Source organism: Phyllobates terribilis, unplaced genomic scaffold (genome assembly GCF_046119375.1).
Source record: "Phyllobates terribilis strain yellow unplaced genomic scaffold, ASM4611937v1 Scaffold_5__5_contigs__length_657084704, whole genome shotgun sequence".
Lineage (NCBI taxonomy): Eukaryota > Metazoa > Chordata > Amphibia > Anura > Dendrobatidae > Phyllobates > Phyllobates terribilis.
The window spans coordinates 141090570-141117833 of record NW_027362765.1 but is presented as its reverse complement, the minus strand read 5'-3'; the positions used below and the strand labels follow the sequence as shown (position 1 = coordinate 141117833).

The window sequence follows — 27264 nt, the reverse complement described above, 5'->3', positions numbered from 1 at the left end:
TCAGGACCGAGGAGCAATATGACGCTTTCGTCACGCCCACTTTTATCCCTGGGGCCTATCAGCGGCCGAGTTCTTAAGCCCGCCTCCATCCCTTCTGCCTATCGGAGCTTTAGCTCCCCTAGCTTGCTCAGGGCAGACACGCTCCGCCCCTCTACTCTGCTCTCGTTCGGGCTCCGGCAGAATTATTCTGTGACTGCCTCATCATCGCAGCGCTGCTGTCTCCGCGGCTCCGGACCTTCCTACGGTGGATACTGGACCGTGCCCATTACAGACCGGGTAGGCCCTACTCTGCCACTTCCACACAACATAGGCTCCCTCCTCTGCAGTATTCCTGGTTAGGCACATATGCCCGATCCCAGGGAGCTTTCTGTCCGTCCCACTCACACAGTCACATATTACGCCTGTGCTCTTTGCAGTACTAAGTGGCCCGCGGGTCTGACAACGGCCTTCTGCTCGACCTGCAAGCCTCCCACCATGCTGGCACCCCAAGGCTCCCCCGCCGCCCAGGACGAGGTAACTCCTCCTCCTCCGGAGTGGGCTGTTGCTATGTCCCAGTCTCTCTGACCTCACCAAGGTATCTCAATCTCTGGTGCAGGTCCTAGAACGTTTGCCCATGCTATCCACGGCCACCAGTGCTCCGAACATTCCAACGGACGATTCGCAGGCACCCCTGCCCCTTCCTTCTAAGGGCAGATCGAGGGCATGTTCTCAGAAACGGACTCACACAAGCTCATCCTCCAGCTCGCTAGACTCCAAATTGCTCCCTGCATCTCACACCTCTTCCCCAGGGGTCGCTCCGGGATCAGACATGAAATCAGATTCTGACTCTGGATCCGACACGGACCAGTATTCTAGAGTCCAGGACATGGTTGACAGCCTTATATCGGCCGTTAATCAGACTCTGCATGTTAAAGAGGACGAGAGCCCTTCTCAGGACTACTCCGTTTCCTACAAGAGAATCAAGCGCCTGGCATGCACCTTTTCTAACCATTCAGAATTTGATGGTGTCTTTCAGAAACAATGGGCACATCCTGAGAAGCGCTTCACAGGAAAGAAACAGTTAGACATGCTATACCCCTTTAACCACGACCTCGTCAGCAGATGGACGGAGTCCTCTTCTGTGGATCCTCCTGTCTCTCGGCTAAGACGGCACTCTCCCTTCCCTCAAGGACACTACGGATAGACAGGTTGAGGCCTTGGCTAAGTCAGCCTTCGAGGCCGCTGGCACCTCCCTTCGTCCTTCCTTCGCCTCAACTTAGGTATCAAAAGCAGTCTCCGCATGGGCCAAACAGCTGAGGCAGGGCATCCTCACCGTGGCTTCCCCAGACGATCTGGCTGACCTAGCGGATCAGATCGCCCACGCAGGGAAATATCTTCTCACGGCGTCCCTTGACGCTGCTACCTGTTCAGCCCGCGTCTCCAGCAATATCATCGCCATACGTAGGATTCTTTGGCTGAAGGCTTGGAACGCTGACTCGGCTTCCAAGAAATCACTAACAAATCTCCCTTTTCAGGGCTCCAGACTATTTGGGTCTAAATGAGACCAGATCATCTCCGATGCCACTGGGGGCAAGAGCACTTCTCTTCCTCAGCCGAGACCTAATCGCCCCTTTCCTAGGAAACGTTACCTTCAGTTTCGGTCCTTTCGTCGGTTCGCTCAACCAGGACCCTCCTCTCAACAGGACCATACCCCAGCGCAGCAGGACAAAAGTAAGCCTACCTTTAGGCCCACTCCCAACTGGCGCGCAAAGGGTCGCTCTTCAAGCCCTCTGGATCCCAATCACGATCCAACAGATTTTCCTCAGCATGAAAAATACAGTAAGTGCTGAAATCCTTGTAATCCTCTAAACTCTTAGCGCTTCCATTGGACGGCCCAATCAATACTCTCCACGTGATATTTGGTATGTATTATGTGTCTTTGATATATCAGAAGAAAAAGATCACGCACACATTTATATAAAGTTTATTGAATTTACAAAAATAAAAAGTGCTTTAAAATCCGCTAACCCTGTTCATCATGGGAATCACTGTCTTCCTGCTCGGCCTTCTGCTTCTCCATCTTTGCAATCAATTCTAAACCAAGGAAAGATATAGTTTATTAGTATAATGCAAAAAGACAATGGTGCCTGTGTGGACGCAGTCACTGAATAGCATGGCTCCAGCCTATTCCATTGTGATGTACACATACCTTTAGCTGGGTTGAACACTCCATTTGTTTGTGTGTTGCAGACATAGCAACGCTTGGATTTACGGTAATGCTGCAGGGCACAACCCTCACAAAAATAATGTTTACACCTAGAAAGGTAAACAATCAGGATCAATTAATAGGCAATGAACTAAAATCAATAAGGTAGATTCTAGGCTCAATCTATATGGTAAATAGTATTAGGGTGTAGGATAAAAGCCAGGGGAGAGTGTTGTCCTGGGCCGCCATTGATTCTCCCAACAAATGAGTACTTCTATGCCCTTCTCTTGATAAGGAATACACACATAATATCTGGAAACCTCAGGGGAGATTCACCAGTGGACCTGAGGAAGGGGAGTACAGCATGGTTTAATTTATGATAACCTGGAGTTGGTGCCATTTATTTCCCTTTCAGTAAATAAATGGCCCCAAATCCAGGTTATCCTAAAGAAAAAAAACATGCAGTACTCAACCCTTCCTCTGGTCCACTGGTGAATCTTCCCTGAGGTTTCCAGGTTCTGGCATTGGCTGCTGCACTTTGGCTGCGGCGCTTACGTCATGTCAAATCAGTGCGCTCAGCAGCTTAGATTGTGAGTCCTGTTTACACTGGCTGAGTGTACCGACTGGCATTGACATCACTTTAACAGCCAGACACCATAGCATTAGCGGAGACTCGGCAGTGGACCTGGGGAAGATGAATACACCATGGCTTGTTTCTTTATAATAACCTGCAGCAGGGGATATTCATTTACTCAAAAGGAACAACCCCTTTAAAAGCACACCTTTATGACTATGGTGACCTTACAATAATGAAAGATGTTATTAAGGCTATGTTCCCACAGAATGTATTTGGTGTGGACCACCCGAAAGCACAGTTCCCACAGGGATACTAATATCGATGCTGAAAACACCAAGGTTACTTACCGGTAGCCGGTTTTTCCAGAACCCATGACAGCACACCTGAGAGAGGATCCGCCCTTCAAGGACAGGAAACAATCTGAAATAAAAAGGCGGCACCTCTCCCCCGCTTCAGTTGGTTACAGAGCATTGAGAGGACCTCCATAAAAAAAAAAAGAGTTAAACACAAATCCAACACCATATCAAATAACACCCAACACACCCATATGGTGAGAGAGAAGGGGGGGAATATATGGGTGCTGTCATGGGTTCTGGAAAAACCAGCTACCGGTAAGTAACCTTGGTGTTTTCCCTTCACCCATGACAGCACACCTGAGAGAATTTGAGAAAGAAACACCTTAGGGAGGGACCACCGCTTGTAGCACCCTTCTACCAAAGGTTAAGTCAGATAGGCAGGATAGATCCAAACGGTAGTGTTTGAAAAAGGTTGATGGTGATGACCATGTAGCGGCCTTACAGATTTGATCTATCGATACCTCTGCCTTCTCTGCCCAGGAGGTAGCCATGGCCCTGGTGGAGTGAGCTTTGATGCCATCCGGGATCAGGGTGCTACTTGTAGAGTAGGCTTAGCAAATGGCCTCCCTAATCCATCTGGCTATAGTTGCTTTCGTCACCCCATACCCCTTCCTACTCCCCTGGAAGGCTACGAACAGGGATTGGCTACGCCTCCACTGGCTAGTTACCTATATGTATTGTAATAGAGCCCTTCTAACATCAAGGTTATGAAACTTTTGCTCCCCTGGGTTCTTTGGGCTGTTACAAAAGGAGGGCAGAACACTTTCCTGCGATCTATGAAACTTGAGCGCAACCTTAGGAAGGTAGGCTGGATCAGGCCTCAATACTATTCTATCCTCAAATATTTGCGTATATGGAGGATTTATGGATAGAGCCTGTAAAATAATTGTTTTGAGAGTTATGTATTTCGCGGACAACTCCTGAACTGGTTCAAAGGGTTCCATAGTTAGTGTGTCAAGTACTAAATTTAGGTTCCATGGAGGAACTTTGGGTATTGAGATTGGCCAAGATCTACCGCAGGATTTAATGAACCTTGTAATCCATTTATTGGCTGCAAGGTTATGGTTATATAGCGCACCCAAGGCAGAAACCTGGACCTTAAGTGTACTGGTAGCTAGACCTAACTCAAACCCCTTCTGTAAGAACTCCAGGATGGATTTAATTGGAGGTTTTTGGCTTAATGGCTTTCCTAGAAAATGTAAACATTTTCTCCATGTTCTACCATAGATTTTGGTGGTTATGGGCTTTCTACTTTTTAATAGAGTAGACACTAAACCTGATGAAAACCCTTTGCCCGTCAATATTGCCCTCTCAAATTCCATGCTGCTAGGTGGAAACCCTTCACTTGAGAATGGAATATTGGTCCCTGAGCTAGAAGGTCCGGGGTCTCTGGTAGAATCCATGGGTCTGATTGTGACATCATCCTCAAAAGGGAGAACCATGGTCTCTTTGGCCAGAAGGGGGCTATGAGAATCACTCTCGCTTGATCCTTCCTGATCTTCCTCACCACCAGAGGTATCATAGCTATTGGCGGGAATGCATAGGCCAACTTGAAGCTCCAAGGAATCTGGAGAGCATCTATTGCCAAAGGGTTTCCCCTTGGGTCTATTGAGCAGAATTTCTCCACTTTCCTGTTGTTTTTGTCGGCGAACAAATCTATTTCTGGTAGACCCCACAGCTGTACTGTCTGATGGAATACTCTGGGATTCAGGGCCCATTCCCCTTGTCTCAACTTGTTGCGGCTTAGGAAGTCTGCTTTTGTGTTGTCTATTCCTCGTATGTGTAGCGCTGTGAGAGATAAAAGATTTTTCTCCACTATCTGAAAAAACCTGCCTACTGCTTCCAGAAGAGAATAAGATCTTGTTCCCCCCTGGTGGTTTATGTAGGCCACAGTGGTTCTGCTGTCCGACATAACCCGAACATGGTGACCCTGGAGTAAAGGGAGGAAGCCTTCTAAAGCGTTTCTCACCGCCCATAGCGCTTTTAGATTTGATGACCCCTTTTCCTCTATGAATGACCAAGGGCCTTGAATCATGTGATTTTCTAGGTGTGCGCCCCACCCCGAATTGCTTGCATCGGTCGTGATGATATCCTGTACTGGTGTGTCCCACTGGACACCCCCCCCGAGATAAATTTGGCCTGTCTGTCCACCACAAGATGGCGTCCCTGGTTCGCAAGGAGAGATGTACCTTTCCTTCTAAATACCCTTTTAACAATCTTTGTGCTGACAAGATTTCCCACTGAAGGTTTCTTGTGTGAAATTGGGCCCACTTGACCGCCGGAATGCATGATGTTAGCGTACCTAGCCTTCCTTAAGGACATGTCTGGGGTGTGTATGGCAGCTGACACCAAATTTGTGACTTTGTCTATTTTGCTATCGGGTAGAAGACAAGTCTGACTCTCTGAGTTTAGGGTAAACCCCAGAAAGGCCTGGATCCTTGCGGGCTCTAGCCTTGATTTTTAGGCATTGATCATCCAGCCTAAGTTCTGCAAGACAGCCATGACTTGATTCAGTTGTGAAATACAGTGGCTCTCTGAATTCCCCACTATAAGTAAGTCGTCCAGATATGGTATTATTACTGTATTCTGAATGCGGAGAAAGGCTGTTACCTCGGCTATCAGCTTGGTGAATACTCTTGGAGCAATCGACAACCCGAAGGGAAGAGCTTGGAACTGGAAGTGTCTGAGACTTCCTTGAATGTAAAGAGCAACCTTTAGACACCTTTGATGACCTGGGTGAATTGGGACGTGATAGTACGCGTCTTTGAGATCTATCACTGCCATAAAGCAATTGTGAAAAAGAAGCTTTATTGTTGAGTTTATTGACTCCATTTTGAACGTATGGTTGTTTACAACCCGGTTGAGGCCCTTTAGATTTATAATAGTTCTGAATGAACCGTCCGTTTTTATTAAAAAGAGAGGGGAATAAAATCCCCTTCCTTTTTGACTGACCGGAACCTCGCATAGCACTTGCTTGTTCAACAGGCTCAAGATCTCAGATTCTAGGGCCAGTTGTTCGTCTGGGGATTTTCTTACCGGAGTTATCACAAACAAGCGGTATGGCTGCTGAAGGAATTAAATCCGTAGTCCACCTCTTACTATGTTGAGGACCCAGGGACTGGAAGAAATGTTTTCCCATGCATGAAAAAAATGAGAAAGTCTCCCTCCAACTTGTGGCCTGGCGTCATTGTGGAGGCTTTTTGGAGGCAGCGGAGGGACCCCCGAACATATATCCAGACTCTTTTTTGTTCTTAAAATCCCACTTTCTTTTTTCTCCCGGGGGGCGACCTCTACTAAATTTCCCCCTCCGAAAATAGGTCTTTCTGGCATCCGCCGAAAACCAGGGAACCTTCCTTTCCTGTCACTTGCTTTCTCAAGGACATCGTCCAATTTTTTTGCCAAAGAGAAATTGGCCGTCACAGGGGATAGAACACAGTCTAGACTTTGATTGTAAGTCCCCAGGACATCCCTTGAGCCACAGAGCTCGTCTAGCCCCGTTTGATAATCCAGCCGACCTGGCTGCCAGTTTTACTGAGTCAGCAGAGGTATCTACTAGGAAGGCAGCTGCACCGTGTAACATGGGGAGGCTGGCTAGAATTTTTTCCCTTGAGGTCTTTTTATTTTTCAGCTGATCTTCCAATTGTTGTAACCATACCATAAGGGAACGAGCGGTACATGTTCCTGCAATAGCTGGCTTTAGACCTCCTGCTGCGGATTCCCAGGCATGTTTTAAAAAGGTATCGCCTTCTTGTCTAAGGGGTCTCTAAGTACCCCTGAGTCTTCAAGAGGGAGTGCCGATCTTTTTGATGATCTAGACACTGCAGCGTCAATTTTTGGCACCTTGTCCCAGTTCTCAGAGTCCTTTAGGTCAAAGGGATACTTTCTCTTTGAGGATGAAGGCAAGGCTCCTACTTTCTCAGGTTTCCTCCATTCTCTATTGATAAGTGCCTGGACCTTAGCGTTCACCGGGAAGGTGCGTTTTTTCTTTTCTTCTAACCCTGCAAACATGATATCTTCTAGGGACTTAACGGATTTATCTTCCTTTAACCCCATAGTGGTTCTGACGGCCTTTACCAATTTGTCTGTCTTCTATGGGGAAGCATGGTCTCCCCCCTCTATCGCTGTCCGAAGAGGAAGAGGATGAGGATGAGGCCCCACTATGATACTGTCCATCCGATAATACAGAGGAGTCAGAAGAAGGATCAGATATGATTTTCCTTCTTTTTTCCAAAATACTTTTAAGGGAGCTCGCTACCTCCGATCTGATAACCGATCTGAGGCTGGCTGCAAAATTCGGGGTACCCTCACAAATAGTTTTTTGAATGCAGTCCGAGCAGAGCTCCTTCTGCCAGTCTATTGCTAGCGGGCATTTGCATATGACACATTCTCTGTTCCGCTTCTTGGCGGTTACTTTCCTGGGTTCCTCCTGGTGATTTAAACACACAGTAGGAGCACATTAGCAAAAATATCTAGTGACATTCACGAAGATCACTCACCCCGCCACTGCGGATACCGGAATTGAAGGCTTTTTCAGGATAAGCGACGTATCCCTCCTGGAGACCGTGGAGTCCTGAGAAGCTTTACCCCTCTGACTCGGACGACTGCTGCTCCTTCCGCTGGACCCTCTAGACTGGCGAGCAGACAGAGGTGGCGATGAAGGTGGTAGTGACTGTGGCCATGGCGACAGCTGCTGTTGCTCCATATCAGACATTATGACGAGCAGTGTTCTGACCCCAGGTGCTCCTCTTTATAGGGAGACGGGCGAAGTCAGCCACCTCCTGGTCCCTGCGGTCTCCTTCCGGTAATTAGGCCCCTCACCCAGGCGCCGTTCTCCCCAAACGCCGCCAGCGTTTTTGCCATGCCGGCTGGCATTACACAGGGCGCCGCCATGTTTTCCTTCGGGAACGCCCCCGACGTCATCGGGCACGCCCTACCCAGCGTGCCCCGCACCATGACGTCAGAGGCACATGACCGCGGTCACAGGGACGGCTGGGGGAGGGCGGAGGTGTACGGAAGCCCAGGACCTCTGCACCGCCTGCGCCAGCACGTGCGACAGGTCCCCGGGGAACCTGCGGACGGCTCTACCAGCACCTGAAGGCCGGCGCCACAGACAAAACAGCCCGTTTTTCCAGCGCCGGGACAAACCCTATGTTTTCTTCAGCATAACAGCCGCCTGATTACTTCATGAGGATTCCCATCAAGGACAGGAAACCAACTGAAGCGGGGGAGAGGTGCCGCCCTTTTATTTCAGATGGTTTCCTGTCCTTGAAAGGCGGATCCTCTCTCAGGTGTGCTGTCATGGGTGAAGGGAAAATGCACATTTCCCCCTTTGCATGGCAAATGGTGGAACTTGCACTTGTACCCTCAGCATAAAATTGACATGTTGCGGATCTCAAACCGAAGGTCTTCTCAGTTTTTCGCTGCAGTCATATTTTGTAGCATACACATGACGTTTCTTAAACCTCATGCACTTTGATGGGGTTGTAAAACGTATACGATTTTCAGCATTCGAAAACTCAGCAGAAAATCCAATGTGTTTTTGTACCATGGGGACATAGCTTAACCGGTTCCCGACCGCCCACTGTAGATAAACGTCCGCGCTGCCTGGGCTCTGTGCAGCGCCGACATTTAAAAACGGTGGGTGGTCTCGCAGTGCTCAGGACCCCCAGGGTCCTGCAAGCACTGCGATTCCGGTGCAGAGCGTTAGCTCTGACAGGGTACATCATCGGGACCTGATTAGATCAGGTCCCAGTGATGTTAACCCTTTGCTGTCTTCTATATGCTGCGATCTATAGTGATCGCGGCATATAGGAGACAGCAGGAAGAGAGGGGGTCGTCTTACTTACCTCCGAAGACCTCCGTTTCGTTTGAGGACCTGGGGTTGCTATGGCAGCTGGAGGTCACATGACCGCCTCCAGCTCTGCCATATATGGTGTCCTTCCTGTCTGGCTTTAGCCTGTATGTAGCTGATGCCAGACAGGAGACTGACTGAAACAGTCAGTGAAGATCTCATGTAATGTAATATATGTCTATTACATTACATGAGATCAGTGATCAGAAAAATAAAAATTAATGTCCCATACAGGGACTAAGTAAAAATGTAAAAAAAAAAGTTTTTAAACTATTAAAAAAAAAAATCACAAAATAAATAAAAAATTAAACCAATAAATCCGTATATTATTACAAAACCAAAAAAAGTACACATATTTGGTATCGCCGCGTCCGAAACAACCCGAGCTATAAAACTGTCACACTAATTAACTCCTTCTGTGCACACCGTAATAAAAATAAATAAAAAACGGAGCAAAAAAATATGCTTTTTCATCATATCGCCAAACAAAAAGTGGAAAAAAATGCGATCAAAAAGCAGAATAGAAATAAAAATGGTACCACTGAAAACTTCATCTTGTTCCGCAAAAAAAGGCCGCCATACAGCTCCATCAGCCGAAAAATAAAAAAGTTATAGCGCTCAGAATAAAGCAATGCAAAAAAAATATTTTTTTTTCTATAAAATTGTTTTATTGTGTAAAAGCGCCAAAACATAAAAAAAATACAGTAAGTGTAGTATCGCTGTAAACGTACTGACCCGAAGAATAACGCTGCCTGATCACTTTTACCACACGCAGAACGGCATAAAAAAAAACCTCAAAAAACAATTCCTGAAGTGTTTGTTTTTGTTAACTTTACCTCCCAAAAAACGGAATAGAAAGCGATCAAAAAATGTCACGTACCCAAAAATGGTTCCAATAAAAATGTCAACTCGTCCCGCAAAAAACAAGCCGTCACATGACTCTATCGGCCGAAATATGGAAAAATTATAGCTCTCAAAATATGGTGATGCAAAAACTAGATTTTGCAAAAAAAGCATATTTTAGTGTGTGACAGCTGTCAGTCATAAAAACCCGATATAAATCTGGTATCTCTGTAATCGCACCGACCCGAAGAATAAAGTAATCTAATCAGTTATATCACACTAGGAATGGCATAAAAAATAAATAAAACAAATATTATTCACCTGCTACTGATTTGTTTATTATGTCTCCCAAAGATCCCAGTAAGGCTCTGCCCACATTTATCCTGTGCTCTGCGCTGAGCACTTACACCAGAGTTTCCGTGTAAATCTCTGAAATACGTGATTCAGCCAGAACCCATGATGGAAGATTCCCTGTAATGAGGCAGATATAGGCCACTGTGGACGCCGTCTAGCCTGGGATCCCACGGTGTCATTTGTTTTAGGCGTGCATAAAAGTGCGGTTGGCCACAGTTTTGTGCACTTCTGAAAAAAAGGACACCACTAAACATAGGCCAGACGGAGTCCAGAGTAACTCTGCTGCCTCATTATAGTGAATGGATCCTGCAGGGGTTTCATCTGAATTACATCACTTGGAAATTTAGATGGAAACCCCGATGTAAGTGCTCAGCCTAGAGCGCCGGATAAATGTTACGTAAAATGTTCCCAATAAAAGCTTCAACTCAGTCCTCAAAAAAAGCTAGTCCCCACTCAGGTCCGTCATCTGTTAAAAATATAAGGGACTTCCAAGTTACTGGTAGCAGAAAGGCTCTGGAAAAGCAAAATGGTCCTTGCCCCCCAAAAGAAATTCAGAAAATTTTGTGGTCCCAAATCCAAATGCCTATTCTACAATAATTTGTTCTCCAATTGTCAAATAGCGCTCCGTCCCTCCCAGATCTCGCCGTATGGCTGAGCGGTACGATACAGCCACATATGGGGTATTGACACTTTTAGAAGAAATTGTGTGACACATTTCGGCACCATTTTTACCCATTGCCCTGTGTGAAAATGTAAAATCTGAGGGTAAAACATTTTTTTGTGGTAAAAATATAATTATGATTTTTTCACTGCCCAATGGGATAAATTTAAAATTAAAAAATACTCACTACTTCCCTAGATGAATTCCTTGAGAGGTGTAGTTTACAAAATGGGGTCACTTGTGGGGGTTTCTGCTGTTTTGGCAGGTCAGCGACTCTTCAAATGTGACATGGTATCTGCTGCCTATCCCAGCCAACATAGCGCTCCTTTCTCTTCCAAACCCTGCCGTACACCAAAGCAGTGGTTTTCCCCCACATATGGGGTATCGGCGTACTCAGGAGAAATTGTACAACAAATTTCATGGTGCAATTTATCCTGTTACCCTTATGATAATGCAAAATTAGGGAATGAAAAACATTTTTTATGGGAAAAATGTGAAAATTTTATTTTTACGGCTCAATATTATAAACTTCTGTGAAGCAGCTGGGGGTGCAAGGTGCTCACCACACATCTAGATAAGTTCCCTAAGGGGTCTAGTTTCCAAAATGGTGTCACTTGTGGGGGGTTTCCACTGTTTAGGCACATCAGGGGCTCCCCAAATGCGACATGGCGTCCGCTAATTATTCAAACAAATTTTACATTCAAAAAGTCAAATGGCGCTCCTTCCCTTTCAAACCCTGCCATGTGCCCAAACAGTAAATTGCCTCCACATATGGGGTATCGGCGTGTTCAGGAGAAATTGCACAATAAATTTCATGGTGCAATTTATCCTGTTACCCTTATGATAATACAAAATTAAGGAATGAAAAACATTTTTTGAGGGAAAAATGTGAAAATTTTATTTTTACGGCTCAATATTATAAACTTCTGTGAAGCACCTTGGGGTTCAAGGTGCTCACCACACATCTAGATAAGTTCCCTAAGGGGTCTAGTTTCCAAAATGGTGTCACTTGTGGGGGGTTTCCACTGTTTAGGCACATCAGGAGTTCTCCAAACGCAACATGGCGTCGGCTAATTATTCAGACAAATTTTACATTCAAAAAGTCTAATGGCGCTCCTTCCCTTCCGAACCCTGCCGTGCGCCCAAACAGTGGTTTTCCCTCACATATGGGGTATCAGCACGCTCAAGAGAAATTGCACAAAAAAATTTGGGGTCCATTTTTTCATGTTACCCCTGTGAAAATAAAAAAAATTGGGTCTAAAGTAACATTTTTGTGAAAAAAGTTAAATGTTCATTTTTTTCTTCCACATTCCAAAAATTCCTGTGAAGCACCTGAAGGGTTAATAAAGTTCTTGAATGTGGTTTTGAGCACCTTGAGGGGTGCAGTTTTTAGAATGGTGTCACTTTTGGGTATTTTCTGTCATAAAGGCTCCTCAAAGTGACTTCAAATATGATGTGGTCCCTAAAAAAATGGTTTTGTAAATTTTGTTGGAAAAATGAGAAATCACTGGTCAACTTTTAACCCTTATAGCTCCCTAACAAAAAAAAATTTTGGTTCCAAAATTGTGCTGATGTAAAGTAGACATGTGGGAAATGTTATTTATTAACTATTTTGTGTGACATATCTCTCTTATTTAAGGGCATAAAAATTCAAAGTTTGAAAATTGCAAAATTTTCAAAATTTTCGCCAAATTTCCGATTTTTTCACAAATAAACACAAGTGATAGCGAAGAAATGTTACCACAATCATGAAGTACAATATGTCACGAAGAAACAATCTCAGAATCAGGGGAATACGTTGAAGCGTTCCAGAGTAATTACCTCAAAAACTGGCAGTGGTCAGAATTGAAAAAATTGGCCCGGTCACGAAGGCAAAAACAGGCTCTGGCGCGAAGTGGTTAAGAATACCACTAATAATACTTTACTGGTTTCTTCTGATCTCTCCTCACATTGGACTACTATAATGCCACCCTCCTGCTTAACTTACTTTGTAATGATCGGGTTCTTGAAGGTATCTCTGCAGATGAAACATTTAAAGGGCAAGTCTTCTTCATCGCTGCTCACCTCATAATTCTCCTCATCTAGAAAACAATGTACAAATTGATACGGTTGTGAAGCCATTATTATTACGTAGTTTTATGGTTGTCCGTCTCCAGTAGGCATGTACGGAAGAGCGCACGTTTGCTCTGCCGGCACCATTATAGTCTATGGCCCAGTCGGCGCATGCGCCCGAATCTCGTTTTGCGGGGGGTTCGGACCTAAGCCCCGACAGGGCCAATGAACGGGTGCATAAATGCAATGTGAACACACCCTTACAGGAGAAAATCTTTCCTCCTGTAATTTTACTACATGAAGCTTTCCCAATCATAACAGTCTGCTTAGCCACATCCTATATATGTTTGAGGTCTCTGTCTAGGTGGGAGGGAAGAACATATCCCCCCTACACCTTCATTTATTTACATAAAATGTTCTAAAATCTGGAAGTGGGACAATAATATTAACGTAGAAGGTGACCATTATTGAACAATGGGAAATAAAGTTACTTCATACCGTTGGCGCCATAACGTCCCTCCTCCAGCTCTCGCTCTAGCTGCCAGCCATGTTTGTAGTCGGAGCGGTCGTGAAGAAATTTACAGCTATCTGAAATGAAAAACAAAAAGGAAAAGATAACATAAAAGTCTGAGTCCTAAGCAAATAACGAGAAATCCGTTACTAAGGTGCAATACATGAATACAGCCACTAGGTGGTGCCAAGTTATAAAAAAAAAAATAAAGATAACAAACTGGACATGTTACATTAAAAATCATTGTGAATTATGACATACTGTGCATACCCGAACAGTGATAAAAAAAAAAAGGATCTTCAGAAAGTAAAAAAATATAAAGTCTACTGTTAGTTTTGTTGTTAGTCAGGAATTTCTTAACTCACTGTCTGATCGATTTCCTATGATCACTGTATTTTTTGGACTACAGAATGCACCTTACTATAAGGGTTCATTCACATGACCGTTTTTTTTTCACAGATAGCACTCGGACCAAACAGACAGCTCTCGGACCAATGTTATTCAATGGGACAGTGCAGATAAGTGATTTTTTTCACTGACCAAATCTGCACGTGGAAGTAAAAAAAAAAAATAATAAATCGCAGCATGCGCTAGTTTTTTCCATAAATCGGATGAGACTCACCCATTCAAGTCTATGGATACGCAAAAAATAAAATCAAAATAAGTCTTCCCTAGCAGTATAAGGAATTGATGGGGTCAATTTCACGAATTTTAATGAACTAGGGTAGAATAGGAAAGTAATAGATGTGTTGTTTCTCTGCAGCTTTTCTATTATCTAGCTTAATGGCACGCACATTATGTACAGACAAGACGTCCGCCTGCACTCACCTCCAAAGCCACAAAATCCAGTTTCCTTGTAATCTTTACAAATATCTGGTTGGTAGTCCCATCGCACTGTGGCCCTTAGATGTTCTGGGGCCCTAATAGGACCTTTCCTGTCATAAAATACAATGTATGTAGAATGATGATGGATGTGGATTTGAAACAGACTTCATGTTTTTTAGGGTTTTGTTTTTTTACAGACATTTAATAAAGTAGACGTATTTTACACATCCATGTGACAAAAGTTGTGTTGCCATTTCGCATAACCTTTCCATCCATACAAATAATCAAGAATGGCTGTTCTATGTGCAGCCTCCAAATGAAGGGTCTCTTTCCTGCTTACTCTCCAGAAAAATCTTTGTCTCCTCATAACCTTTTCCATTTTTCTGGTCAAACCGCTTTTAAATATTAAACTATTAAATATTTGGAAACTTATAACAATCCCCCATTTAACGGGTTTTCTCCTTGGTCGCCCCTCTCCACCGCTGTTGTAACCTTAATTTCCCTGGAGTGCCTTTTAGTAGACTGCAAGGTGGACAATAAACTAAACAAACTAAGAAACCCTCCATTCTTAAGAACAGAGTATTTTTAATAAGATAGAAATGGAGAAGTTTCTTGTTTTTACAATTTTAACCAATATGGATTTTGAGAAAACCCCTTTAAAAGTATGCTAATGACTTCAGGGATTTCCCAACAATAACCCTATTTTCAGGATAAATTAGAAATCATAGATGAATTTTAGGATTAAATGGACTTCTTTTATGACCATGACACTTCCGGTGATGAGGAGGAGCTATATGCTACCACTCCTTACCGGCCATCAATCAGATTGTTGGGGTCCTGACTCTTGGCACCCCCATCAGCCTGCTGATTGATAGGTGCTGTGATGCTTGTCCTCTGACCTTCACTGTATACACTGCTCTGTATACCTGCATGTTGCCTACTTAGTAGTGTCTGCTTGACTTTGCAGTACTGTCCACTGACGTGAAGTAAACTGTGTGCAGGTAACAATATAGCTGGCACAAACACAGCGGCCTGGTCAAACAGTTGATTGCTGGGGAAAGTCAACAGTTGGACCCCTATTGATCTGCTATTGTGACCTATTTTAAGCATGACTCTTCAATACTGTGACCCTAGATAACCTCTTGAATAGCGAGAGCAACTAAAACTCCCTCTGTACTTTAGACATAAGGTTTAGCATGATGATAGCACTGTGAGAATATCATGAACATCAATACCTGACCATGCCGGAAGATGCATTCCCCAAGGACGTGTCTTTAGGTTTGATGAATTTCTGGTAATTGTGCAGACCACGATAGATCTTATCATCTTCCTTACCCTTCAGTTCCTAAGCGAAGAACACAAAAATAAAAAGTCATTGCTCATGTGGCTGTGGTGATCAACCTGTCAAACTGTTTTCACATAATAGAGGGTAACAAGGTTAAATGGAGACTTTTTGGATCTCTACTGATGTGGTTACCAATATATTCACATCCTGGAGACTTGGGGAGGAAAGTAGAGAGGCAGCAATGTCACATTCAAGAAAGTCAGAATAAGTTTCTGGTTTGCTTTGCAATTAAGGCCTTCTGTCCCCCACCCCCTTTTTTTCTCTAGCTAGTAAAAGCAAATGTCATTTCAACAAAATCCAAAGTAAGGCTATGTTCGCACATTGCGTTCTTGATGCAAATTAAAAGCTGCTTTTTACAGTACCAGTAAAAGCTATGAAATTACAGAAATCTCATGCACACGCTTGTTTTATTTTCCTGACCGAGTTCAAACATTTATTTTTGTGATTTTCTCAAGTTTAACCCATAATGTCTTGGTCTCCTCACCTGAGAATGGCTGTTAGGATTAGTACAGTTTAATTAAATTAGTGATATGTACGAAGTAAGCATTGCCTGATCATCTCAATGCTATGCCAACGTCTTAAGGTAAACCATGAACTCCTATGAACTTTTTTGTTCAGAATAGTGACTATTTGTTTTCCAAACAATCTTTTTCCACTAAATAGTTTGATCAAATTGCCCTTTTTTTTCCAAAAAATATTTGATGCTTTCACGCATGTCTTCCATTGGTGGCCTAACACCTTGCATTGTTCATGCTTGTGTGGTGGAAGCAAAGCTCAACTTTGGGATCCTGAAAACGCAGCAAGAAAAGCAGCAAAAAAGCCAGCAAAACATGCTTTTTGTCTGCGTTTTTTTTTTACTGCCAAGAGATCAGGTTTTGGATTCAGATGTAAAGCAGCAAGAAACATGTGAACATAGCCTAATAGTCTTTCTTCCTTAAACCTCCAACAGTAAGGTAAAACAGCTGTTGATGAACATACCAGTCTAAAATGTATAGGTGCAGGAACTTCTTTTCTCCTCAATTCCCAGCAATGCTCATCTCATTGATCAATGGCTTGCACGTACTGAGCTGAAAGCCTGCCTCTCTTACGCATATATGCAGTTAGACAGACAGAGCAGGAGCAGAGAGACAAACCCCCTCCCACACTTCCTATAATCTACCTTGGGGTCTTTGCCCCTAGAGATCACTTGACAACAGACGATGAACAGCAAGTTAGAAAGGAGGGAAAGGAGACACCTAGTGGACAGCACTTTGGAGTAATTTTTGCGGGAGCTGAAAACAGCATCTTGAATGAATGAAATAGGTCACAATTTTTTAGCCATTGGATTAATCATCAGATGAACCTAAGTTTATAGAAATTAAAAAGTGACCATTTAAAATGTCCTAAAACTATCTATTCACAGAATGGGGCCCCTTGGCACACTGCTGGGAATGTAGAGGTGGCTGTGCGTGCATGGATCCCCATTCATTTCTTGCCATTCATTTGCTGCTCTGCAATTTTCTCTCCATTCATTCACCATACTATTTTTGAGAAGAGATACAAGTCTCAGTGGTTCCTGTGCAGCTGCTAAAGGAAGGGAAACATATCTTACCTAGCCTTGGCCAGCTTTCATGTGGTCTTTCTACTTACCTCCTGTACTTTTTGGCTCCTTTCAAATATCGCCTGTGCATCCTTGTCTTTCTCTGTGTCCAGCTCATACGTGGCTGTTGCTCCCATGTCATCTGGACCTACAGGTTTCTGAAAAGCAACGAATAAAGGTTTAATGAAACTAACAGACTACATTCTCTGCTTCCTTTCACAACTAAAAGGGTTATGCAGGATTAGAAAAACATGGCTGCTTTCTTTCTTTCAGAACCATGGGTTGTGCATGATATTGCAGCTCAGCTCCATTTGTTTCAATGGGACTGAGGTTCAATACCAGACACAACCCATGGTCAGGGGTGGCTCTGTTCCTGACAGAAAGCAGCCCTATCTTTCTAATCTTGGGCAACCCTTTTATAAATTATACAATTCTAGCACCCTGCAACCACCACTAAGGGGAGCTCCTTGATAGATTTATACAAGTCAATGTTAAAGGGAATCTGTTATCTGCCACTAGTGCACTTCCATTCTGGGTTGCATATGGCTACACTAGATTTATGGTGACGGGTACATCAGATATCTACATAAAAGACATAATTTTCATTGGGGGACCAGCTCCTATACAGCCATAGCAATACTTCTATATGGAAAAATAGGATGACAGGTACCCTTTAAATCCAAATGCACAAAAGCTGCTAAACTCCCCCTAGTGGCAACTGCAGGCTCCTAAAATTATCCACTATGATAATTATGCTGTACTGATCACCCCCAGCGATCAGCTGTTATAAGCTCCGGTAATGGCCGGAAGTAAATATCGGGTGAAAAACAAGGAAAGAATAGTCTTCGGATAGGTATAAGGATCTTCTCACCGCTGACCGTGTAGATTTATAAGACACACTTATGGAGCTGGATGGCTTTTCCTCCTCGTCGCTGCTGCTCACTTTATACTCTGCCTCCTTCACCCTTTGTTTTGTCTGAAAAAAAAAAAAAAAAAAGATGAAGTGTAATTACCACCGCAGAACAGGGAAACTGCAAAACCAGGAACACTTGTGATAATGCCGGCTTTCCAGGCTTCATAGTAATAGGAACAGGAGAACTGGGCTCGTCTTCTCAATTGTGTCATGCCCAGGAGTGGGGTTTGGTACGAAGAAATAATCTTTGCTTGATGTGGCAGACCTGCAGTTGTACTATTAGGCCACGTTCACACGTTCAGTATATGTAAGCTAAAAATCAGGAGAGGAACAATCAGAGGAAAAGTATAATAGAAACACGTCACCACTTCTGTATTTATCACCCACTCCTGGTTATGGCTTACACATACTGATGTGAAATACTGATCAAATACTGAATGTGTGAACGTGGCCTTAGATCCTCATTACAACACTTACTGGCCTTAGTTAGCCTCATCAAAGGAAAACTGTAGCTCCATTTCAACATCCTTGAAAATATCCACATCCTAAAAGGCTGGAATTTGATGATGATGTAAAAAAAATAAGTCTCCATAATAAGCATGAAAAAGGCTAGAAACTACAACATGAAGTGTTGCCATGAGGACTTTTCACCTTCATCACAGAAGTTATTAGAACATTTACATCCCACTCATATTTAAAGGGGTTCTCCGCTTTAAAAATCTCATTTGTTAAAAGGATCCCCCGCTACCTTCTGCACCATGGGGTTGAGGGTCTGCCGCTTCTTCCTCTTGACCACAGACGCTTCTTCCTCATCTTGTTCTTCGCTGCTCTCTGTAGAGACATTATTTTACCAATCAGTACAAAAAACATTATCTCCTTGAGGATGTTATTTATCTATTTTTCTCTATTTAAATCATTATAACTTTTTCATGTGTTATCACCGCCGTACAGGTTCTCGTTTTTGCGGTACATATGGTGTATTCAAAACTTGTAAACATTTTTTTTTTTATGTGAATATAGTTCTTGGACACATTTTAGGAGCCATACCTTTTCTATTTTCAGGTCTGTGGAGCCATGTGAGTGCTTAGGTTTTTGCAGGATGAGCTGCAGTTTTATTATTTGCACCAACTTATTGAACATTTAGTTTTAATTCTATTAACTTTTATTTCTTTTGGTGGTCACATGATTAGAAAAAAAAACTATTCTGCCTACAACCCATACACAGGTGGCTGACCAAGGGTGCTTTCATTTAAAAATATCGGCACCCTATGATTGTGACATCTGGACATTGACCGAGCAACAGAGAGACCCCTTCATCTTTCGGTCTAAAAAGCTCAGATTCAACAGTCAGAACCTACTATGGCATCTAAAAGGTTAAAGGGAATCTGTCACCTCCTGGGCGATATCAGACCTCTACTATGGCCATACAGGGTATAGAAAAGTAAATCTATACTTACCTGTATGGCCCATAGTAGAGGTTTGATTGCAGAGAAAAGTGCTTTAATCTATTCTATTTCGTACAGGCTTTTTTGTTTCTGGGGAACGCCAAGCAATCCCCACCTATGTGATTAATTACCATATTTCCCCCTCCCCTGCACGTCACAGGGCCCTGTGACGTGCACTGTGCTCCCTGACTTCCCTCACATAGAGCGCGCTTTGTTTCATCCCGGTCCCGTCTCTGTGCACTGCGCCGCAGGGTTCTATTGCGCAGGCGCCGGGAAGTGACAGTGACTCCCCTGGCTGAGGCCAGCTATGGGGGGGTGCAGATATATCTTCTGTGTCCATACCATGCCTGTACTGTATATTTATGATGTCTGGCACTAACAGCATAATGCCAGCAAATAAAAGGGGAATGGAACCATGGGGTTTGCAGTCTTAAAGGGTTTGTATCAAGCTTTAAAATTCTCCCCTATTGATAGGATATTAAGTAACTTACTGATGGATGTGTCCCCCACCAACCGCGAGGACGGCTGAATAGAGCGGAGGCTGAGTGTTAACTCTTCTGATCCATTCATTTCTATTGGAATAGCCGAGTACTGTGCACCGCTATCTCTGTCAGTCCCATAGAGAATGAGCTGTCGGACCCTCAGTGATCAGTAAGTTATCCCCTTTCTTACTGATTGATGATAACTTATACATTCGGTACAAACCCTTTATTGCACAATGACAAGTCCTAGAACTTTCTTTTATACTTAAGCCCTGATCCACCATTTGTGATTTTTTTTTTTTTTAAAGGGGTTGTTCACTATTAGGACAACCCCATCACAATCAGCATGTTTTCTCCCAGTAAAATAACAACACTTATACTCACCTCCGATGCCGGCACCGTTCTAGCAGGGTCAGCACTCGCTGTCCCAGGGATCACGTGACATCCCTGCACCCAATCAGCTCTGTCTTCACTCTCCCCACCTTCGGACGAATCAGACATCAAGAATCAGAGCTGCGGCTGGTCAATCACTTTCTCTTGATGTCTCATACATCCAAATGCGAGGAGAGTGAAGCCAGTGCTGATTGGGTGCAGGGATGTCATGTCATCCCCGGGACAGCGAGTGCAGACCCTGCTGGAACGGCACCGGAGAGGAGTATTAGTCTTGTTATGTTACTGGGGGAAACATGCTGATTGAAAAGGGGTTGTCTGTGTTGTAGGCAACCCCTTTAAATCAATTTTCTGTTTTGTGGTATTCACTGATGGGGTTTTTTTTTTTTTGCACCAAATTCCTCGAAATTGCATGCAATGTAAATGAATTTGGTCACTATGACAAAATAATAATGATAAAAACTCCTGCAAAATTCTTATTTCAGGCAGAAGCTGGAGAGAGATGCACAGGGAAAAAAATGAGACATTTGAAAAAGTAGCATTCACGAATCCGGCTAAAAACAGGGTCATGGCCGGATGGGAGAACAAAGTTGTCGAGGAAAAATCCAAAAAGACGACTCAAAAAGTGTCAAAAACCGTACAGAGAATGAGGCGCAAATACTAACGTCACTAAGAAGAGCAAATTACTCCAGAAAAGTGGAGAAAAAACAACGATGAATCCGGGGCCACAGTGGTCTATTCCAGTCCTGCTTGCTGCCGGGATTTCCAAGATTGTAGCAGACAGCACAAATGTGCGCTGTGAGGACCGGAGCAAGATTTATAGCAAGATCTGCCATTCAGAGTTGTAGGAAAGCTGGGTGACCACACTGGAGCCTCACAGGCAAGAGCCCAGCTGTCCAACAAGTGAGGAACATCCCTGAAATATTACAGCAGGGCCCTTTAAGGTCAGTTACCCAGAATGCTTTGTGCATGCTTCCAGCCATTCGCTCTCACCCTTATCCTCGTCTCTCCGCTTCCGTCCGGCGAATTTTCTGGTCGTTTTCTTAAACACAAAGCTGCACACCGGGGTCTTAGAGTCCTCCGTCACCGAGGAGCCAGGGTCAGCCATGTTTACGTTTGTAACAGCGACTGGCACGTTAGTCGTGCTCGTGATGACGTCAGCGAACCATAGAGCGGGAGCGAGGGAGTCACTAGAGATGGCTGGAATGGCGACACCTGCAGGACGCTGGCAGTAGTGCAACAACTTGAAAGCTGCCAGCATGGACAATCACAGGTATCGGTAATGGCGTGTTATCGGTGTAATTATCTATCTATCTGTCCAACCATCCATATATCTATTCTCTATCTATCCGTCCATCCATATATCTATTCTCTATCTATCCGTCCATCCATATATCTATTATCTATCTATCTATCCATATATCTATCTATCTTTTTCTCTCTCCCTATCTATCTATTACTAACTATTGAGCCCGTTCTACGCCCGGGTGGTGAGCATTTTTATTGGTATATGGTCTCCCATCCTGGTATTTGTGCTCCCCCACCCTGTTATGTGCTGCCCTCATCCCTATCCTGGTACGCATGGCACCCCTCACCCCCAATCCTGGTACGCATGGCACCCCTCACCCCCAATCCTGGTACGCATGGCACCCCTCACCCCCAATCCTGGTACGCATGGCACCCCTCACCCCCAATCCTGGTACGCATGGCACCCCTCACCCCCAATCCTGGTACGCATGGCACCCCTCACCCTCAATCCTGGTACGCATGGCACCCCTCACCCTCAATCCTGGTACGCATGGCACCCCTCACCCTCAATCCTGGTACGCATGGCACCCCTCACCCCCAATCCTGGTGCGCATGGCACCCCTCACCCCCAATCCTGGTACGCATGGAACCCCTCATCCCCAATCCTGGTACGCATGGCACCTCTCACCACTAATCCTGGTATGCATGGCACCCCTCACCCCCAATCCTGGTATGCATGGCGCCTCTCACCACTAATCCTGGTATGCATGGCACGCCTCATCCCTATCCTGGTATGCATGGAACCCCCTCACCTCCAATCCTGGTATGCATGGCACCCCTCATCCCCAATCCTGGCATGCATGGCACCCCTCATCCCCAATCCTGGCATGCATGGCACCCCTCATCCCCAATCCTGGCATGCATGGTGCCCCTCACCCTGGTATGCATGGTGCCCCTCATCCCTATCCTGGTATACATGGTACCCCTCATCCCTATCCTGGTATGCATGGCCCCTCATCCGAATCCTGGTATGCATGGTACCCCTCATCCCCAATCCTGGTATGCATGGTACCCCTCACCCCGCAATCCTGGTATGCATGGTAACACTCACCCCTCAATCCTGGTATGCATGGTACCCCTCTACCCCTCAATCCTGGTATGCATGGTACCCCTCTACCCCTCAATCCTGGTATGCATGGTACCCCTCTACCCCTCAATCCTGGTATGCATGGTACCCCTCTACCCCTCAATCCTGGTATGCATGGTCCCCCTCATCCCCCAATCCTGGTATGCATGGTCCCCCTCATCCCCCAATCCTGGTATGCATGGTCCCCCTCATCCCCCCAATCCTGGTATGCATGGTCCCCCTCATCCCCCCAATCCTGGTATGCATGGTCCCCCTCATCCCCCCAATCCTGGTATGCATGGTCCCCCTCATCCCCCAATCCTGGTATGCATGGTCCCCCTCATCCCCCAATCCTGGTATGCATGGTCCCCCTCATCCCCCAATCCTGGTATGCATGGTCCCCCTCATCCCCCAATCCTGGTATGCATGGTCCCCCTCATCCCCCAATCCTGGTATGCATGGTCCCCCTCATCCCCCAATCCTGGTATGCATGGTCCCCCTCATCCCCCAATCCTGGTATGCATGGTACCTCTCATCCCCCAATCCTGGTATGTATGGTACCCCTCCTCCCTCAATCCTGGTATGTGTGGCCCCCTCACTCCCCAATCCTGGTATGTGTGGCCCCCTCATCCCCAAATCCTGGTATGCGTGGTACCCCTCATCCCCCAATCCTGGTATGTGTGGCCCCCTCACCCCCCAATCCTGGTATGCATGGTACTCCTCTGCACACATACAAAAAAAATAAACACTTATACTCACCTTTCTTCTCTGTGCTCCAGCGTTGCTGTGTCCTGTTCTGCTGGAGGCCGGGGGAGGAGTGCGGCGCCGGAGCACCGCGCTGTCTGGCGCCATTTTGCAGAAGACACACTGCAAATGTGTCTTCAGTAAAATGGTGCTGGATAGCGCATGCTCCGATTCTGACGCCTTCACTCCGACTCCGGCCAGAAGAGAGGCGCCGCGGCAATGCTCCTCCCGGTCATGTAAGTATGGCACCGGTGATCTCCGGCGCCATATACTCCTCTTACCTGTAATGGCTCCATGTGTTCTTCTGTCTGGCCGGTTATATTATAGATTTATATAGCTATCCATCTCTCTCTCTCTCTCTCTCTCTCTCTCTCTCTCTCTCTCTCTCTCTCTCTCTCTCTCTCTCTCTCTCTCTCTCTCTCTCTCTCTCTCTCTCTCTCTCTCTCTCTCTCTCTCTCTCTCTCTCTCTCTCTCTCTCTCTCTCTCTCTCTCTCTCTCTCTCTCCACAGTACAGACCAAAAGTTTGGACACACCTTCTCATTTAAGGATTTTTCTGTATTTTCATGACTATGAAAATTGTACATTCACACTGAAGGCATCAAAACTATGAATTAACACATGTGGAATTATATACTTAACAAAAATATGTGAAACAACTGAAAATATGTCTTATATTCTAGGTTCTTCAAAGTAGCCACCTTTTGCTTTGATGACTGCTTTGCACACTCTTGGCATTCTCTTGATGAGCTTCAAGAGGTAGTCACCAGAAATGGTTTTCACTTCACAGGTGTGCCCTGTCAGGTTAAATTAGTGGGATTTCGTGCCTCATAAATGGGGTTGGGACCATCATTTGTGTTGTGCAGAAGTCAGGTGGATACACAGCTGATAGTCCTACTGAATAGACTGTTCGAATATGTATTATGGCAAGAAAAAAGCAGCTAAGTAAAGAAAAACGAGTGGCCATCATTACTTTAAGAAATGAAGGTCAGTCAGTCAGAAAAATTTGGCAAACTTTGAAAGTGTCCCCAAGTGCAGATGCAAGACCCATCAAGCGCTATAAAGAAACTGGCTCACATGAGGAAAGGAAGACCAAGAGTCACCTCTACTTCTGAGGATAAGTTTATCCGAGTCACCAGCCTCAGAAATCGCAGGTTAACAGCAGCTCAGATTAGAGACCAGGTCACTGCCACACAGAGTTCTAGCAGCAGCCACATCTCTACAACAACTGTTAAGAGGAGAGTTTGTGCAGCAGGCCTTCATGGTAAAATAGCTGCTAGGAAACCACTGCTAAGGACAGGCAACAAGCAGAATAGACAAGTTTGGGCTAAAGAACACAAGGAATGGACATTAGACCAGTGGAAATCTGTGCTTTGGTCTGATGAGTCCAAATTTGAGATCTTTGGTTCCAACACCGTGTCTTTGTGCGACGCAGAAAAGGTGAACGGATGGAGTCTACATGCCTGGTTCCCACCGTGAAGCATGGAGGAGGAGGTGTGATGGTGTGGGGGTGCTTTGCTGGTGACACTGTTGGGGATTTATTCAAAATTGAAGGCATACTGAACCAGCATGGCTACCACAGCATCTTGCAGCGGCATGCTATTCCATCCGGTTTGCGTTTAGTTGGACCATCATTTATTTTTCAACAGGACAATGACCCCAAACACACCTCCAGGCTGTGTAAGGGCTCTTTAACCAAGAAGGAGAGTGATGGGGTGCTACGCCAGATGACCTGGCCTCCACAGTCACCAGATCTGAACCCAATCGAGATGGTTTGGGGTGAGCTGGACCGCAGAGTGAAGGCAAAAGGGCCAACAAGTGCTAAGCATCTCTGGAAACTCCTTCAAGATTGTTGGAAGACCATTTCCGGTGACTACCTCTTGAAGCTCATCAAGAGAATGCCAAGAGTGTGCAAAGCAGTCATCAAAGCAAAAGGTGGCTACTTTGAAGAACCTAGAATATAAGACATATTTTCAGTTGTTTCACACTTTTTTGTTAAGTATATAATTCCACATGTGTTAATTCATAGTTTTGATGCCTTCAGTGTGAATGTACAATTTTCATAGTCATGAAAATACAGAAAAATCCTTAAATGAGAAGGTGTGTCCAAACTTTTGGTCTGTACTGTGTGTATATATATATATATATATATATATATATATATATAATCTCTTTTAACTATCTATCCATTTATCTATCTATTATCTATATATATCTATCCATCCATATATCCATTGTCTATCTACACTACCGTTCAAAAGTTTGGGGACACCCAGACAATTTTGTGTCTTCCATAAAAACTCATACTTTTATTTATCAAATGAGTTGCAAAATGAATAGAAAATATAGTCCAGACATTGACAAGGTTAGAAATAATGATTTTTATTAGAAAGAATAATTTTCTCCTTCAAACTTTGCTTTCGTCAAAGAATGCTCCCTTTGCAGCAATTCCAGCATTGCAGACCTTTGGCATTCTAGCTGTTAATTTGCTGAGGTCATCTTGAGAAATTTCCCCCCATGCTTCCTGAAGCCCCTCCCACAAGTTGGATTGGCTTGATGGGCACTTTTTGCGTACCATACGGTCAAGCTGCTCCCACAACAGCTCAATGGGGTTGAGATCTGGTGACTGCGCTGGCCACTCCATTACAGATAGAATACCAGCTGCCTGCTTCTTCCCTAGATAGTGCATGCATAATTTGGAGGTGTGCTTTGGGTCATTGTCCTGTTGTAGGATGAAATTGTCTCCAATCAAGCGCTGTCCACAGGGTATGGCATGGCGTTGCAAAATGGAGTGATAGCCTTCCTTATTCAAAATCCCATTTACCTTGTACAAATCTCCCACTTTACCAGCACCAAAGCAACCCCAGACCATCACATTACCTCCACCATGCTTGACAGATGGCGTCAGGCACTCTTCCAGCATCTTTTCAGTTGTTCTGCATCTCACAAATGTTCTTCTGTGTGATCCAAACACCTCAAACTTTGATTCGTCTGTCCATAAATTTTTTTTTCCAATCTTCCTCTGTCCAATGTCTGTGTTCTTTTGCCCATATTAATCTTTTCCTTTTATTAGCCAGTCTCAGATATGGCTTTTTCTTTGCCACTTTGCCCTGAAGACCAGCATCCCGGAGTCGCCTCTTCACTGTAGACGTTGACACTGGTGTTTTGCGTGTACTATTTAATGAAGCTGCCAGTTGAGGATCTGTGAGGCGTCGATTTCTCAAACTAGAGACTCTAATGTACTTGTCTTGTTGCTCAGTTGTGCAGCGGGGCCTCCCACTTCTCTTTCTACTCTGGTTAGAGCCTGTTTGTTCTCTCCTATGAAGGGAGTAGTACACACCGTTATAGGAAATCTTCAGTTTCTTGGCAATTTCTCGCATGGAATAGCCTTCATTTCTAAGAACAAGAATAGAGTGTCGAGTTTCACATGAAAGTTCTCTTTTTCTGGCCATTTTGAGAGTTTCATAGAACAAATAAATGTAATGCTCCAGATTCTCAACTAGCTCAAAGGAAGTCAATTTTATAGCTTCTCAAATCAGCCAAACCATTTTCAGCTGGGCTAACATACTTGTGCAAGGGTTTTCTAAACATGCATTAGCCTTCTTACACAGTTAGCAAACACAATATACCATCAAAACACTGGAGTGGTGGTTGTTGGAAATTGGCCTCTATACACCTATGTAGATATTGCAATAAAAACAAGACGTTTGCAGCTAGAATAGTCATTTACCTCATTAACAATGTATAGAATGTATTTCTGATTCATTTAGTGTTAGCTTC

General features: G+C 44.6%; 2 protein-coding genes across 4 annotated transcripts in view; one reads left to right on the top strand and one right to left on the bottom strand.

Moving 5' to 3' along the window:
• Nucleotides 1-1947: 1947 nt before the first annotated feature.
• Nucleotides 1948-21569, bottom strand: RNF113A (ring finger protein 113A). Its single transcript, XM_073683079.1, has 10 exons — nucleotides 21363-21569; nucleotides 18801-18883; nucleotides 18011-18115; nucleotides 17190-17297; nucleotides 15451-15560; nucleotides 14219-14325; nucleotides 13378-13467; nucleotides 12815-12908; nucleotides 2189-2295; nucleotides 1948-2073 (listed from the first exon to the last, which is right to left on the bottom strand). The coding sequence occupies exons 1-10, from the start codon at nucleotides 21475-21477 to the stop codon at nucleotides 2003-2005; spliced, it is 990 nt and encodes a 329-aa protein (XP_073539180.1). The 5' UTR covers nucleotides 21478-21569; the 3' UTR covers nucleotides 1948-2002.
• The window catches only part of LIMD2 (LIM domain containing 2), a 54460-nt gene continuing 48544 nt past the window's right edge, over nucleotides 21349-27264 (top strand). The window contains exon 1 of one of the 3 annotated variants that reach the window (XM_073683082.1): nucleotides 21349-21642. The gene's annotated coding sequence lies outside the window, so the exon portion shown is untranslated. The remainder of the gene's footprint in view (nucleotides 21643-27264) is intronic. The other 2 variants (XM_073683085.1, XM_073683089.1) reach the window with 2 other exon arrangements.